This window comes from Gymnodraco acuticeps, unplaced genomic scaffold, assembly GCF_902827175.1.
Source record: "Gymnodraco acuticeps unplaced genomic scaffold, fGymAcu1.1, whole genome shotgun sequence".
NCBI classification, from domain to species: domain Eukaryota; kingdom Metazoa; phylum Chordata; class Actinopteri; order Perciformes; family Bathydraconidae; genus Gymnodraco; species Gymnodraco acuticeps.
In genome coordinates this window covers 150,329-165,578 of record NW_022992009.1, presented here as the reverse complement: position 1 = coordinate 165,578, position 15,250 = coordinate 150,329, and the positions used below count along the sequence as shown (strand labels likewise).

At 40.0% G+C, this 15,250-nt stretch overlaps 1 protein-coding gene across 3 annotated transcripts in view; it reads right to left on the bottom strand.

Moving 5' to 3' along the window:
- LOC117536485 (tenascin) overlaps window positions 1-15,250 on the bottom strand; it is an 84,198-nt gene that overhangs the window by 9,186 nt on the left and 59,762 nt on the right. For all 3 annotated transcript variants that reach the window (XM_034201386.1, XM_034201388.1, XM_034201387.1), the window contains 5 exons: window positions 14,219-14,341; window positions 11,233-11,376; window positions 10,304-10,423; window positions 6,906-7,055; window positions 6,588-6,730 (listed from right to left, as the gene is read on the bottom strand). In XM_034201386.1, the coding sequence (XP_034057277.1) occupies window positions 6,588-6,730; window positions 6,906-7,055; window positions 10,304-10,423; window positions 11,233-11,376; window positions 14,219-14,341 (680 nt within the window). The remainder of the gene's footprint in view (window positions 1-6,587; window positions 6,731-6,905; window positions 7,056-10,303; window positions 10,424-11,232; window positions 11,377-14,218; window positions 14,342-15,250) is intronic.

The following is a 15,250-nucleotide window of genomic DNA, read 5'->3' as shown; positions in this document are numbered from 1 at the left end:
AAGTTACTCCGTTCTCCGCTTGTAATTATGCCGTTACAAGCTTCAAAGTTGTATTTATCATCTGAATTTGCCGAAAGAAGTTTAATATTCTGAAAGCCAAGACTTTGTTTATTTGAAACCAGATGAAAACAAACTGTAACGGACCCTGCCGTGTTATCTATGATTACTATACGCCTTACATTCATCATTTCAGCCGGAGGGAGGGGGAGTGAGTGGCGAGTGAGAGCTGTCATCTTCCCTTTACAAGCTTCACAAATGTATTTATTGTGTGATTTTGGAAATAAAAGTTTCATATTCTGAAAGCCAAGACTTTGTTTATTTAAATGTTTTTTAAAAACATCCGAAATAAAAAACTTTTTATTTTTTTATTTAAAGGGATAGTGGAAATCCGCGAATTTTGGGTTTAACTTATGTATTTTTATTAAAAATAAGCATAATAAACAATTTTTTTTAATTTCATGCGCCTAGTTTCATTTTATTTTCAATTTTACTGCGCCCTCTCAATGAAACGAAATACTTCGGGAATCGTCGGGAATCTTCGGGTGATGACGAGAGCATAGGAAGACGGGCACAAACAATGGCAGACATCCAATAGCATTTGCATGTGAATAGCCGACCTTTATTATGGTGAATAGATGTGTTTTGTATGGTTGTAGTGCGACAGAAAAATTCTACGTGACACAACGACATTGGATTAACCTTGAGATGCGTTTTTATTCCGTTGAACACAACTTTTGATCACAAATCAAAAAAGGAAAGACGTAATTAGTGTAATATTTTTGGAACCGGATGTTGTTTACTTTCTCTTTTCTGGCTGATAGCTCCAGGAATTCGAGGTCTTACAGTGATGACATTACATGTGTGGAATCTGTGGAGTCTCAGCTTTAAATCGTATATCTTGTTTGTGCAGTTAAGATAGTAATAAGGGCATTTCTACCGTGTGTTGTGTGTAAAAAAGCGTTAGCATTAGTTAGCATTGTTTCGCTCAATGCTAATTCAAAGGCTTGGTATTACTCGTGTTTTTTCTAGCTAACAATTGTTCTTATTGTCAGTTAGCGCACTTAGCGGAGTTTCTTACCTTTAAAAGGGTATGAAACATTAATAGTTTCATAAATGTTAAGAAGCCCTGAGACATGTGAGAGAAAAAAAACTGTGGGAGGGGTCCACTGGGGGGACCTTCGGGCTTAACTGGTTAACAATGATTAATATTTGTAAAGGCTACAGGTGATCTTAAGATGCGTGAGCTATGCTTAGGGACCTACCAGTCAAGATTATTTGTGCGTAGGGGTGCATCATCTGGCGCCTGGTCCTGGTCATCCTCGCCATTGCCCATGCCGTGAACCATCACCTCGGGCTCGGGCTCGAACAAATAAGGACGTAATGGTCCATCGTCTGGCTCAATATTGTCACCATCGTCGCTTACTGAACCGGATTCAGATTCAGTTCCTAAAACGACATTTTCGTAGGAAAGCCGAGAGGATGTTTCTGACTCGCTATCATCACTGGATACCTCGTACAATCCTTCTTCTTTGTCTGGTATATTTGCCCTTCCACGTTCATTCTGCATAGACGCCATGGTTTGTTATCGTATCGTCTTCCTAAGTTTTCGTCACTTCCGGTTTGGCTGAGTCGAACATTTCGTTTCTAAAAAACTTCGGGGAAGCTGCAATAAAGTGCTTCTAACATGCGTAAGGCAATTATTATATTTTTGTAATCAGGTGTGATTGTTTTGGTACGTAATTATGCTTGTATATAAGTTAAAACGAAACTATTTGAGGTTCCATTTCCACTATCCCTTTAACTTTTTTTTTTTTTTAAACTTTTTTATTGGCTCATGATAGGCCCCTGATCTCCGTAGGCCCCTGGGCTTCAGCCCAGGTCAGCCTGTGCATTAAGGCGGCCCTGGCTCCGCTACAACTACGGGTAGCGATGAGAAGTGAGGCAGGGACGAGCTCTGCCTCTCGTAAGCCCACAGTAACTGGCTGGAGCGCGGGCACTAATTTAGCGCGGGCACTTATTTTGTGAGCGATTAAATGATATGATGAATTGGAAATGGGGGACCCTGATGTAAACAAGACGAAAGTCTTTCTCTGGTCTGCATCCCCTTAACAATTGTATGTTTTGAGCTGTACTGTACTGTACCCAATATACAAGCTGTTAATAAACTCAATCAAGCCAGTTACTGTGAGGTGAGGCACAGATGAGCTCTGCCTCACCTCAGAATGCGTCACCCCACAGAAACTGTCTGGAAAGCGGGCCCTAAGCGCATGCCTGCACCATCTCACTGTATGTCACCAATGTAATGTTTGTAGATCCCTTTATTACATTTATCCTCACCATCCATAGTCTCTAAATAACTTATTTCACGTATATATGATATTTAGGCTCGCTGGTCTCATCATACAACGGCAATGAAAAAAGCACCAGGGGAGGCAGCCATAACCTCTGCTGCACTGAAGGGGGCGCAAGTGAGCCCACAGTTCCTTGTTGCTACTGTTATTCTACGCAGAGACGGTATAGACGCCAACAACAAACTAGACTTTTGAAACTAGAGGAAGATAAGGAGGACTTTTACAAAAAAGTAATAGAGATTATTGTCCAGAAGGATAGCATGGACTTCATCTTCAAGTCAAGGTAAGACCACAATTGTAATGAAAATTGGATCTTACTAAGAAAGAACAATACAATATTTAGATTTTGGGTATCCTTTTGTTGAAAGGTCTGTTTAAAATGAATCGAAGCATCAGACTAAAAAAGCTTTTGAAAATAACAGAATATTTCGATTATGGTCAAAATATGATATTTGTAAATCTGACTCTGAAAGAGTCAGTGCCTCACCAGCCATGAACCTCACCGCACGTCACTGCTATCGATCCATCTATAATGTTCTGTTCTATGGACATATAATTGTCTACATAAACAGACCACGCAGACTACTTCTCTCATTCCGAGTGTCCATCTTTATTCAACTGGCACGCAACCTGCACACATGCATTACGTCCTCAACGTGAGCTCAGTCATCCAAGATCTTGTATTCTCCAAGATGTTACACTATCTATAACCAGTACTCGAGTTGAGGGGGGATGAGGGGGGATGACATCCCCCCTGAAATAAAAACGGTCAAAATCATCCCCCTTCTAAAACTGCCATTCCCCCTTTCCATCCCTTATGTAATTTTATCAATGAACGTGGCACTGGTATTACTGCTATTTCAACATTAATTTTGCGCATTTTGAGTAAAATACTGTGGGCGAGGGAGCACGCACACACGCAATGACATTTTTACCAAGTCACTGACGCTATACTATGCGAGTGCCCTAGAGGGCGCCAGAGCGCCGTGATGCGCCTGTTTGATCGATGCCAGAAGCGCAGGTAACGGTCATCACAATGGCCAAGCGACCAGGAGGACAACGCGATCTGAGGGACTTCCTATTTAAAAATACTAAAAATAACATTTCAGGTAAGTCAAGAGTCAGTAATCTTAGTCATTACTCATTACTTTAGTCACCAAAGGTGGAATCTATGGACATAAGCAGCAATAACAACTTAGTTTGGAGTTTAGCTACGTTTTTCTCTCGTGTTAGCTCGCTGGTAAGACTCAAAACTGTTGATGAAATGATACCACCTGCACCAGAAGAGCTGAAACCCCTCCTTCAAGCAGTGAACACTCTGGTCATCTCCACAGCTGAGTGTGAACGTGGGTTTAGTCAGATGAACATTTTAACCACAACTAGAAGCTCCCTAGAGGTAAAAAGCATGTCAGCCTTGCTTTTCATCAAGTGTGTTGGCCCTCCACTGAACAAGTTCAGACCAGAGATATATGTCAAGACTTGGCTTCAAAGCCATTGCTTAGCTAACAATCCGAAAGCAAGAGAAAATTGAGACCAAAAAACATGATTATGAAAATCTTTGGATACTTCTATGAGATGGGGGAGAGTGGAGTAGGCAGCCATTGACAACATTGGTCCTATTTTGTATTATCTATAATCTTTTAATATATTTTCATATTTTATAAACAATTTTAATTTGCAATTAATGCCCTGTTAAAAAAAGTAACATTGGGAATGTTAACATACAATATTTGTATTTGAACTGCAATAAAATGATGACGGATCAATATTTTTCAAATTTGTTTCCTCAAATTGTTCATGAAGTGTTTAATTTACATAATGATTTAATTAATTACGATAAAAATGTAACCCTTAAGATACCAGTTTTGATCATATACCAGTAACTGCTTTTTTGAAAAAATACACTATAATTCAATATTCTAAAAACTATTTTGACTTTATTATTAGTGTAATCAACTCGCTGCGAGGGGGACCCAAGTTCCCATCGGCAAAAACACGTGGGTTTGCTATCCTGGCTCCAAGATGGTGGAATGAGCTCCCCATTGACATCAGGACAGCAGATAGCTTGCACATCTTCCGGCGCAGACTGAAAACTCATCTCTTTCGACTCCACTTCGAGCGATAGAACTATTAACTAAGCACTTATATACTAATAAAGGACTGGCTTATCTAAAGCCAGTTGAGTAGCACTTGAAATGTTTGGCTCTATGAAACCTGATGTACTTATATGATTCTGTTTTCTTCAAGGTTGTGTCTTCCTGGTCGAATGTACTTATTGTAAGTCGCTTTGGATAAAAGCGTCAGCTAAATGCAATGTAATGTAATGTATAATCAGTTGGTCCATCTGAATAATAAATGAGGGACTTTTAACCTACAAGATTTGTACCATAGACTTCCATTATAACCACATTTTTGTATCCCCTCCCCCCCTTTAAATTAAAGTGAAAAAAAGATTTTGCACTAATTGTCCTCTGCATTTGACCCTAAATGTTAGTGGTGCCATGGCAGCCCGGGGACCGACTCTAATTCTGAGGTGCCTTGGTCAAGAGCAATGAAAGGAGTATCTGAACATCCATAACATGCATGTTGTTTTAGGAGTATAATAATTAGGGATGCACCGAATATTCGGCCACCGAAAATTATCGGCCGAAAATGGTTAAAAAGGCCCTTTCGGCCGAAAGCCGAAAAAAATATCACCGAATGTCAGAACAGGCTTACGTTGGTAACCTAACGTGTTGTTGTGATGACGTAATAAAGACGCGGCGACCATGCTCGCGGCTGGCTCACAGGGGGGGGGGAACATTGACCTTTGTCATCGAGATTGCCCTGAGCCTTTAACAAATCGTATTAAATAATGTGATGACAGAACTGTAAACAGAATAGCTGCAATTTTAACAAACTAAATAACTCAGTTTCCTCTAATCATTAACCCATGTTTGTATCATGTAGTTAACTCCGTGTGTAGCTGCTAGCATACATAACACCTGACGTGGAAACGTTACTCGTGGATGGGGCTACAGAGCTGCTAGAAAGACGGTCGAACCCGGTACATTCCTCCGTCTGCATGCGGTGCACTAAATGTTTAGACAAATTGCTCGTGCTTACATGCTAAACTCTTATTGCACTTATGGTAACAAGTATTCTCCACATCGAGACGGGTAAAGTTTAACCACACCTCGGAGCGCGTTCTCTCCGCCATCTCCGCAGTGTGCTCCGCTGCATGTAGCAGCTGCGTGTATGTAAACTGCCCCGCCCCCTCGCACACAGACGGGGGAGAGAGATCTCGTCTGATCGAAAATACATCATAGACGCATTTGTTATCTTTGCATATTAGAAACGAGTTGGCGACACTAAGACTGCGATATAATGTTTTTTTAGCAATATTACATGACATATATAAATGTACTGTATGCATTCAAAAGTGCTGAATAAATGTTTTATGGACCCATAATAGTGATTATTATTTAAGTTAAGTTTTGCCATAATCATGTCTATTTCCATAATCAGGTAGCTGAACAACATTGGTAAAAAATGTATACATTATATATATATATTTCTATTAATCATTTTTGGCCTTTCGGCATTCGGTTTTCGGCCAACTGTTTCCTATTTTCGGTATCGGTTTCGGCCAAGAATTTCCCATTCGGTGCACCCCTAATAATAATGATCTTTATGCTGGTTGGTCTCCCACCCTCGGCGAACCGCAGTAGACAAAAGGCGTTGCTATAGCAACACGTCATGTTTACGCTGCATTTTCTATGAGGTAAATATTACCCGGTTTTTTCAATCTGACTTCCTATTGACCATTTTTAACTACAGAGGGTGCTATATAACACACTTTCAGCAAAAGTCATGGACTGGGAGACTTTAATATGTTATGGAAAAAAAGTTACATACAATCAAAAAACAGCTGCGGGTAAAATGTACCCGTTGGTGGTTCTAGTGTTAACCAGTTGAGAAAAAGTTTTTGTATTTTTAAATCTAGACTGATTTAAAGGTGCTTTTATCTAAACGTTTTAAAGCTAAATGCCCTGTAATTATTGTATTATATTTCTTATGTTTTCAGATTATTTCTACTTTAGACTGAGATTTTTATTCAAACACTTTTTTAGCTTTTTTTGGTTATGAGTATTGTCTTATCTTTGAATGTATTTGGTATCGTACTGTAGCGTACCGTATCGGACAATAACGAATCGTTCCATATCATACCGCATCGTATTGTATTACTTTTCTCACCTTCACTTCTTGACCCTCAGTCTGATAAGTCAGTCTATAGCTGCCTGCAGGCTTTGTATGTGGTTTCCATGACAACCGTGCAGTGCGAGGGGTCACGTCTTTGGACTGGAGATCGCCAAACCCGTCTCCATCACCTCCAGAGCCTGGAGAGAGAGTAGAGTAATTTGTATTATTTCAACTTCCATGTGTGTGTGTGTGTGTGTGTGTGTGTGTGTGTGTGTGTGTGTGTGTGTGTGTGTGTGTGTGTGTGTGTGTGTGTGTGTGTGTGTGTGTGTGTGTGTGTGTGTGTGTGTGTGTGTGTGTGTGTGTGTGTGTGACCTGAGGTGGTGGTGAAGCTGGTGGAGGCCTCTGAGCTCTCCTTGCTGCCCAGCTGGCTGCTGATGGTGATGGTGTAGGTGGTGGAGCCCTGCAGGCCGCTGAGCTGCTGCTCCGCTGCGTTCCCAGACAGCGTGACCCTCAGCTCTGAGTCTGAACACACACCAACAATCACTCATAGGTACTTTAACATGATAATATATATATTTTTACTTTAGGAGTCTCAGTGATGTAAAGTAACCAGAAATCCTTTATTTGTCGCCAGTGGGGACATTTACAGAATTACAGCAGCAAAGGAACAGTACATATAAAAGGCAAGAGAAAAAAGAGTAGACTTATATACTAAATACAAATATAAAGACATAGGCAAAAAACAAATAAGTGCATCCTTGTAGAAAACAATAAATAAATAAGAAGCTGTATTGAAGTAAATATGTATAATAAATACTAAGTACCAAAGGTGCCGGTAACTATGTATTTTTAACCAAGGACTGTTCTTAAACCCTAAGTTGGGGTCCTTGGGTAGCGGGGACCGAAGAACGATTTCCCAGCTTCATTATTTATTTATTTTAGGAACTTTTAGTTAACAATTCCCACATTTTTCATAGGGTCCCCAAATGATACCTTTTTTCAGTTTTATAAGACATTGTATTCATTACATTACATTACATGTCACTTGTTAGACGCTTTTATCCAAAGCGACTTCCATACTCAATACTGTGGGCAATCCCCACAGGAGCAATTTGGGGTGAAGTGTCTCAGGGACACAACAACATGCTGACTGCAGTGGGGTTTGAACCTGTGACCCTCTGATCCGAACACCAACGCCCAGCCACTGCGCCACATGCCTCAATGTACTTAAAGGGGACCTATTATGCAAAATGCACTTTTTGATGTATTTTATACATAAATATGTGTCCCTGACACACGAGCAAACGAGCAGATCCAGAATTGTGGCTCTTATTACGTCATTGGTGACATCCGGCACACGTACCACGTCCCAACCTATCGTCTCCGGCACACGTACCACGTCCCAACCTATCGTCTCCGGCACACGTACCACGTCCCAACCTATTGTCTCCGGCACACGTACCACGTCCCAACCTATTGTCTCTGGCACACGTACCGCGTCCCAACCTATTGTCTCCGGCACACGTACCGCGTCCCAACCTATTGTCTCCGGCACACGTACCACGTCCCAACCTATTGTCTCCGGCACACGTGAGACGTCCCAACCTATCGTCTCCGTATACAGTCGTCTAGCTGAACCCCCTCCCCAGCTGTGTGTCTGTGTATTCAGCAGGATGTCTGCAGGAGGCACTTAGAGTACAGTTGTTATATATAATACATATAATGGCACTGTTCTAGCGGTAAACACTTAAGAAAGAACATGTCAAGCTATGTGCTGTATCAGAAACAATGCGTGGCGTGTTTTGGGAGTAATATGCTGTGTGTTTATATTAGCAAGCATGCTAACACTCAGAGCTAATGCTGTACTGGAGAGAATATGTGTAACGTAATGTCCTTGTGGTAAACCCTGCGAGAGAGAAAGGTTTGAGCTCCATACTGTTTCAGAAATAAAGCTTGAAGTGGTTAGGAGCATAACATGGCATTCAATCACCGCAGCGTTTAGCTGAGATATCCGGTAGAAATCTCTCAAGCAGGGGAAAGCTGCGTGACGCTACAAAGGGGCGTGGCTAGCAGCAGACGTTCAATTTAAAGCAGAATCAGCCAGTTTGGAACAGGGCTGGAATAGAGGGGTATGAGCAGTATGAGGCATGGCTACAATGGGTGATCTGTTTAGTATTTTAGGCAAAAAACTTCACAGACATGTTTTGTATAGTTATGGCCCTACAATATATGTTTCAAATATAGCATAATAAGTCCACTTTAAATTTGCCATGTATTGTTGTACTTTAATATATTTTGATGAGAAGTATTTTTTATCGGTATTGTTTATATATTGTATATTATATTGGGTCAAATATACCCGACGTTAGTAATGGTGTTACGATATTGTTCATTAGTGTTCTAAGGTTAAGTACAAATTACTTGTAGAGTATATTTAGCTACTTTTTACTTCTACTGCATTAGTGCAAACTATTTTGTCTTGTTTTTTATTAATGTCCTCGCATCTGAATGTTTCTGAATATATCTGTATATTGAATATTTTGTATATTCTTCCTATTGTAAAACTCCATATTGCATATCAAAGAGAATATATTGTTACGAATTTCGGCCATTTAAAAAAAGAAAAAGATGCATTGTAAATATTTATTGATTTGTTAGTATTATCATGTTGTATTACTATTGGTTACCTGAATCGATGTTAAAGTCCTTTTATTAACCTACACAGCTTTACATCACCAAGCACCTTCTTAACTCAACGACTGCCTTTCTTTTTATGTTTTTTAGTATCCAACAAGAGCCCTTAGATCCTCCAGTGCCCTGCTTTTAGAAATTCCAAGGGTATCACAGAAGAGATCTGGGGAGGCTGTGTTCTGTTTTTACGGCCCTGAACGATGGAACAGCCTCCCCGTGGATCTTAGAACAGCAAACTCCCTTGAAATGTTTAATCTTTTTAATATGGCTTTTAATTTGGGTTTACTTTCAATTGTCACTAGTACCCTACCATTGTCCATGTTTGACTGCATTTTGTTTCTGTTTAGCTTTTATTTTACATTTTTTATTTAGTTTTTTTAATTGTTATTTTAACATATTATCACTGTAGATGTTTTATCTTGTTCTGTATTCATTTTTATATTATTTTAATATTGTTGTTATGTTTCCTGTAAAGCACTTTGGGCTGCTTTGTGCATGAAAGGTGCTATACAAATAAAGTGTATTATTATTATTATTATTATTATTATTATTATAATGAAGCTTAGCGCAAGTTCAATGAGGAAGACCAATACCCCCTGGTGTTACACGTCACTTCAATCTCCTCTCCCATTAAGTAATCAGGGGCGTTACTCCCCAGCTAGCCAATCATCGCACCTGCTAACCCCTTTAAATCTGCTCTTCCCTCTCTGTCAGTTGTCATTTCAGGTGACACCCACCCCTTCGCCTCCTGTCTCCTAATTCAGGGCCAAGCTAATCCTTCTTCCTTCAGACCAGACCGAACCACTTATCACCACCACCAGTGTCTAGACCCCAGGGGGGTTCATCGGAGCGGTTTTCCCCTCCCGAATGATCATCCTACAAACCGGGGCCTAATCTCCAAACATCAGTTAATTCATTGTTGTAATCTGTCAATCATCATTTTCTTATACCATGTGTCCCGGTAATAAACATGTATTTCATACATCACGTCTCTCCTGATTGAAATGCTTTTCTACTTAATGAATGTTTCATTTAGCCCAGAAACATGAAGTTGAGGTTCTTCTGAGGACACCGCTCACCTGTCCCAGAGCCGTAAACAATGGCGTATTTATCCACAGCAGCCAACGCTGGTTGCCACAGCAACAAGGCCTTGGTGTTGGTGACGTTCACGGCCCGGAGGTCTGTAGGCGGGTCAGGCACTGAGAGAGAGATATGATCATTTATTATATTTGATCTTTAATTGCACCAAAATGCTAAAAACAGAACACTTAAAGGGAACAATATATAAAAAAGAAACATCCAAATGACGATAGAGCAAATCATAAAGAGAGCAGATGGAGGATTTACACTGCGAGACAGATGGACTTTGGTTTGTCAACAGTTACACATCAGTGCTTTGAAATAACAGAGCTGTGAACACATCCAGGACCCTCCTCTGAGGGAAGAATGCTCCGATGGTTTCCAGACCCTGCACCTGCTGCAGACATGTAGACATGTAGAGAGGAACAAGAGGAGCCATTGTGTTTAGCTTTTTGGTCTTTATTTTTTCTTGAGGTAAACGTTTATTAAAAAGAAAATCAGGAATCTTTTGCGTAAAAAAAAAACAACAACTTAAAATTCCTGTTTTAAAGAAATAGGGTCTGGAAAGAATCATATAGGGATATTTCCGAAGATTAGTTATTTGATTAAAATAAACACAGACTGCTCAATATTCATTATATTCCCTCATAGAGCGGTGCATTGACAACATATTAGCTTAAACAAGCCCTGAGGTTAGCATCGCAAGGGCTCCCTTTTTGTATGACAGATAGAAGCTTAGGAAGGGGTATTCACTGACGTATTGATGTCATAGAGAAAGAACGATAATGTCTTAAATGTGTGCTAACCACAGATCTTATTTCAGGCATCTCACCACCGGGGGTCCCTAAGGTTGCTTAACATGCTAACTCACTTCCAGGTTATCCTTATTGCATTCAGCACCAGCTCCCCTGAAATCTGAAGGACTTACATGTCATGAAAAAGTCTGCGATGGGGTCGCTCTCGTCCAGCCCGAGGATGGAGACCACGCTGACCTCGTAAGAAGAACCAGGGGAGAGCTGTGATAGGCCGAGGGTGGAGTTACCTCTGTCGATGGACACTGACATCGGCTCACCTGCAGAGACACACAAAGGAGAGCAGAAATGTGTGTGTTAAGCTGCATCTACTGACAATAATCTGCAAGTCTAAATCAGTAATCACTAATGTTGAAATCAGAAATATGCTTTGCCTCCCTGTCATCAATTATTACTCATAACAATACAACAAATGGGCCAGGCCAATTGTGGTTGAACCAATGAGAGCTGATTCAAGTATGTTAACATTTTGGATTTCTATTAAACAGCAAATAGCAAAGGCTTAACAAATATTATAATACTCATATTCACCCCCACACATTACAATGCAGAATCTAATTGCATAGTTTGTAGAATTTAGAGGGTTGCCTGATTAAAACAGTTGATTTTAAATATTATTACAATAACAGGACTGACATTTCTGTTACTTCTAAAAAATATCTTGTCACAGAAATCAACTAAAAAGTAAAAAGTACCAAAACAAGTTGGGAGTTGTTGAACAACTGTTTAAAGCAGGATCAAAAACAAAAATCGGTACTGTAATAAACGCTTTGATACTTTAGTAAGCAGAAAAAGTAGGTTATAATAAACTTTGCAGAAAGTAATTGACAAAGGAAATCCGATATCAAGACATTGAGATATAAATGATGCTAATTTTCAGGATCATATTTGTATATGTTTCTCTTTATTTTTCTCACACTGCCTGTGCTGCAGCACCTCTTTTCACCCTCTGTCTGAAACCAGAGCCCAGTCCGCTCTGACTGGTTAGCTGGCCGAGTGTTACATTGTGATGTCACTATGTTACGGAAGTAAACAAAGGGGGGCGTTTCAGGCAGGGGGGAAGTGTGTGGGAAGGAAACTCTCTGGAGGGAACACAGGGATTTTAGACTTTGCATACCATTTACATGCACTACAACCTGTAGAACACTACAGGAGAGGGAAAAGCCAATAGAGTCTATTTAACCCTTAGATGCATACAGTAAGTGGGTATTTTTTGACCCGGTGAGGTGGTATTCTTGAGGTATTTTCGTAATTAAAAAAATCTATCATTTCATATTCTAACTATTCCTCAAAAAATATGTTTTGGATATCATACCATTCAAATATTAAATTTAAATTGTATACATTTTAAGAAATTGTAGTTTTTACCCCAAGCTTCCATAAGTGGGTCAAAAATGACCCGCATGCATTTTCTATGGAATTTCGTTTTTTTTTCTAAAATTATAAATAGTGAACAATTAAATATAAAATATGTGTGAACCAAAATATAATACTAAATATTATACAAGTGATTTTTCTTAACCAAAATTACAGAAATGGCATAAAAACACATATTATCACCGTCGATCATCACATTTTAAAGCAGAGGCTAGCCAGTATAGGCATGTCCAGCCATGCAGTGGGGTGGTTTGTGAACTACCTCTCTGAAAGGTCCCAATGTGTTCATTTTGATGGGCTGTCTTCTGAGTGGTTAAACATTGCAAATGGTGTACCCCAAGGTTCTGTTTTAGGTCCACTTTTATTCTCTATCTACATCAACAGTTTAGGTGAAAATGTGGATGAAGCTACTTTACATTTTTATGCGGACGATACCGTGATGTATTGTGCAGGTCCCTCCATTAAGGAGGCTGGTGTTAAATTACAGGCTGTTTTTAACATTATTCAGACTCAGCTCTCTGAGCTTAAGCTTCTTTTAAATGTTGAGAAAACCAAGGTAATGCTCTTTTCTAAAGCTAAAAAGACACCAGATCCTGTTTTAGATATTGTAACTACGCAAGGAATAAAACTTGAAGTGGTTACCTGTTACAAATACCTTGGTATCTGGCTTGATGATTGTCTCACTTTTAAACTTCATGTCAATAACCTGCTTAAAAAGCTGAGGGTTAGGCTAGGTTTCTTCTACAGGAACAAGTCCTGTTTCTCGCTTGAGGCCAGGAAAAGGCTAGTCATTGTGACCTTTTTACCTGTGCTGGACTATGGTGATCTGATGTATATGAATGCACCTGCTAATTGCCTGGTCAAGTTAGATGCTGCGTATCACAGTGCACTGAGATTTGTGACAAACTGTAAAGCATTAACCCATCACTGTACCCTGTATGCAAGGGCTGGTTTACTTTCACTAACTGTACGGAGGCTCAGTCACTGGTACATCTTTATATACAAAGCCATGTTAGGGAAACTCCCATCCTACATCTGCTCCCTGATCTCACGGCGAATTGGCTACTGCCTGAGATCGCATGCTGTGGTTTTATTAAATGTGCCAACTGCTAGGACTGTCTTAGGGAAGACAGCTTTTAGATGCGCAGCTCCTCTGTCTTGGAATAGTCTGCAATTGAAATGGAAACTGAACAATCTGGTGCCACTAAATGTTTTTAAAGCTCGGTTGGATGCTACTCAATCGGAAGCTATTGGTACCTGTTTATGTGGATAATTATGTAAATGACATGTCACTTGTTAGACGCTTTTATCCAAAGCGACTTACATACTCAATACTGTGGGCAATCCCCACAGGAGCAATTTGGGGTGAAGTGTCTTGCCCAGGGACACAACGACATGCTGACTGCAGTGGGGTTTGAACCTGTGACCTCCTGATCCGAATACCAACTCACAACCCACTGCACCACAGGCCTCCCTAAATGATGCTGTATGATGTCCTTTTGTTGTTCTATTTATGTTTTTATGTTTCATGTGGAACTACTTGAGCAGGTCTGCCTTGAAAAAGAGATCAATGATCTCAATGGGATTTATCTGTATAAATAAAGGTTTGAAATGAAATGAAATGAATTATTCTAATACGGGTCCTTTTTGACCCACTTATGGAAGAGTGAGGGTCCAGTCACTCTTGCATCTAAGGGTTAATAAATCATGGATGTAAGTTCTCACCGTCCTTTATGCTGGTGTAGGTGACCTTGAATCCACTGATGGGACTCTTGGGTTTGGTCCAGGACACCGTCAGAGAGTTATCTGTCACCTCACTGAAGACGAGGTCTTTCGGAGGCTCCGGGCCTGAACGGTGTCAAAAAAAACCATGAGAGAGGTGGAGGAAAGCTAGGGAAGGGAAAGATTGAAGTGAAGCAGAGGAAAAAGTAAAAGAACAAAGTGACAAAATAGGATAAAAAGAAGGTAAAAGAAAAGCAAAGTAGTGAAGAAGGTAAAAACAATACTTTGGACAGATAGTGACAGACATGATGACAAAAGACAGTGTGTACAGTATTATTTCTCATCCACCCATTTGCTATTAGTGCTGATGAGTTCATGTGTATATATGTACAGTGCAAACATATATACAGTATACAGATCATATACCGACAAACAGTCATTAATAATACAAATGCAGGGGATGGATCCTGGACAGCAGCGAAGGAAAGAGTGATATAAATAGTTAGCTGGCCGCTCAAACCTGAAAATAAAAGCGTTGTACTGTAGGAGTGAAGGATGTCAAAACAAAGGAAGTAAAGCTGTATAGGATGAATGAAAACAATACATTTAGATATTAATTCGACACAGTGAGAAGATTTAAACGTGTTTGGGACGGATTCTCAACCTCACAAGAGCGTGAAGGATTTTTTCAGGTAGAAACTCTGAAAAACCGAACACAGTTTTGCATGCGTCCTAGAATCCCTTCATTTATTGTGCAACCTTTACACATTTGTATTACAAAGACATTCTAAACTCGTCTTCATAATACCATCTGATCAGGTAAAGGTAAATGTGAATCCTACTGTCTTTCTATATCCATATTTGATTATGTTCTTTCAATTATTGTTCTTGTAGCTGATGGGATTAACACTGGGATGAAAGACAGAGCAAACGTACAGAGACCAGCCGGTCTTACCCTGGTGAGAGGTGATGGGTGTCAGTGAAGATGGCTGTTAGCTTACCCTGAATAAGAGAAAACCAGAGCAGCAGTGAATG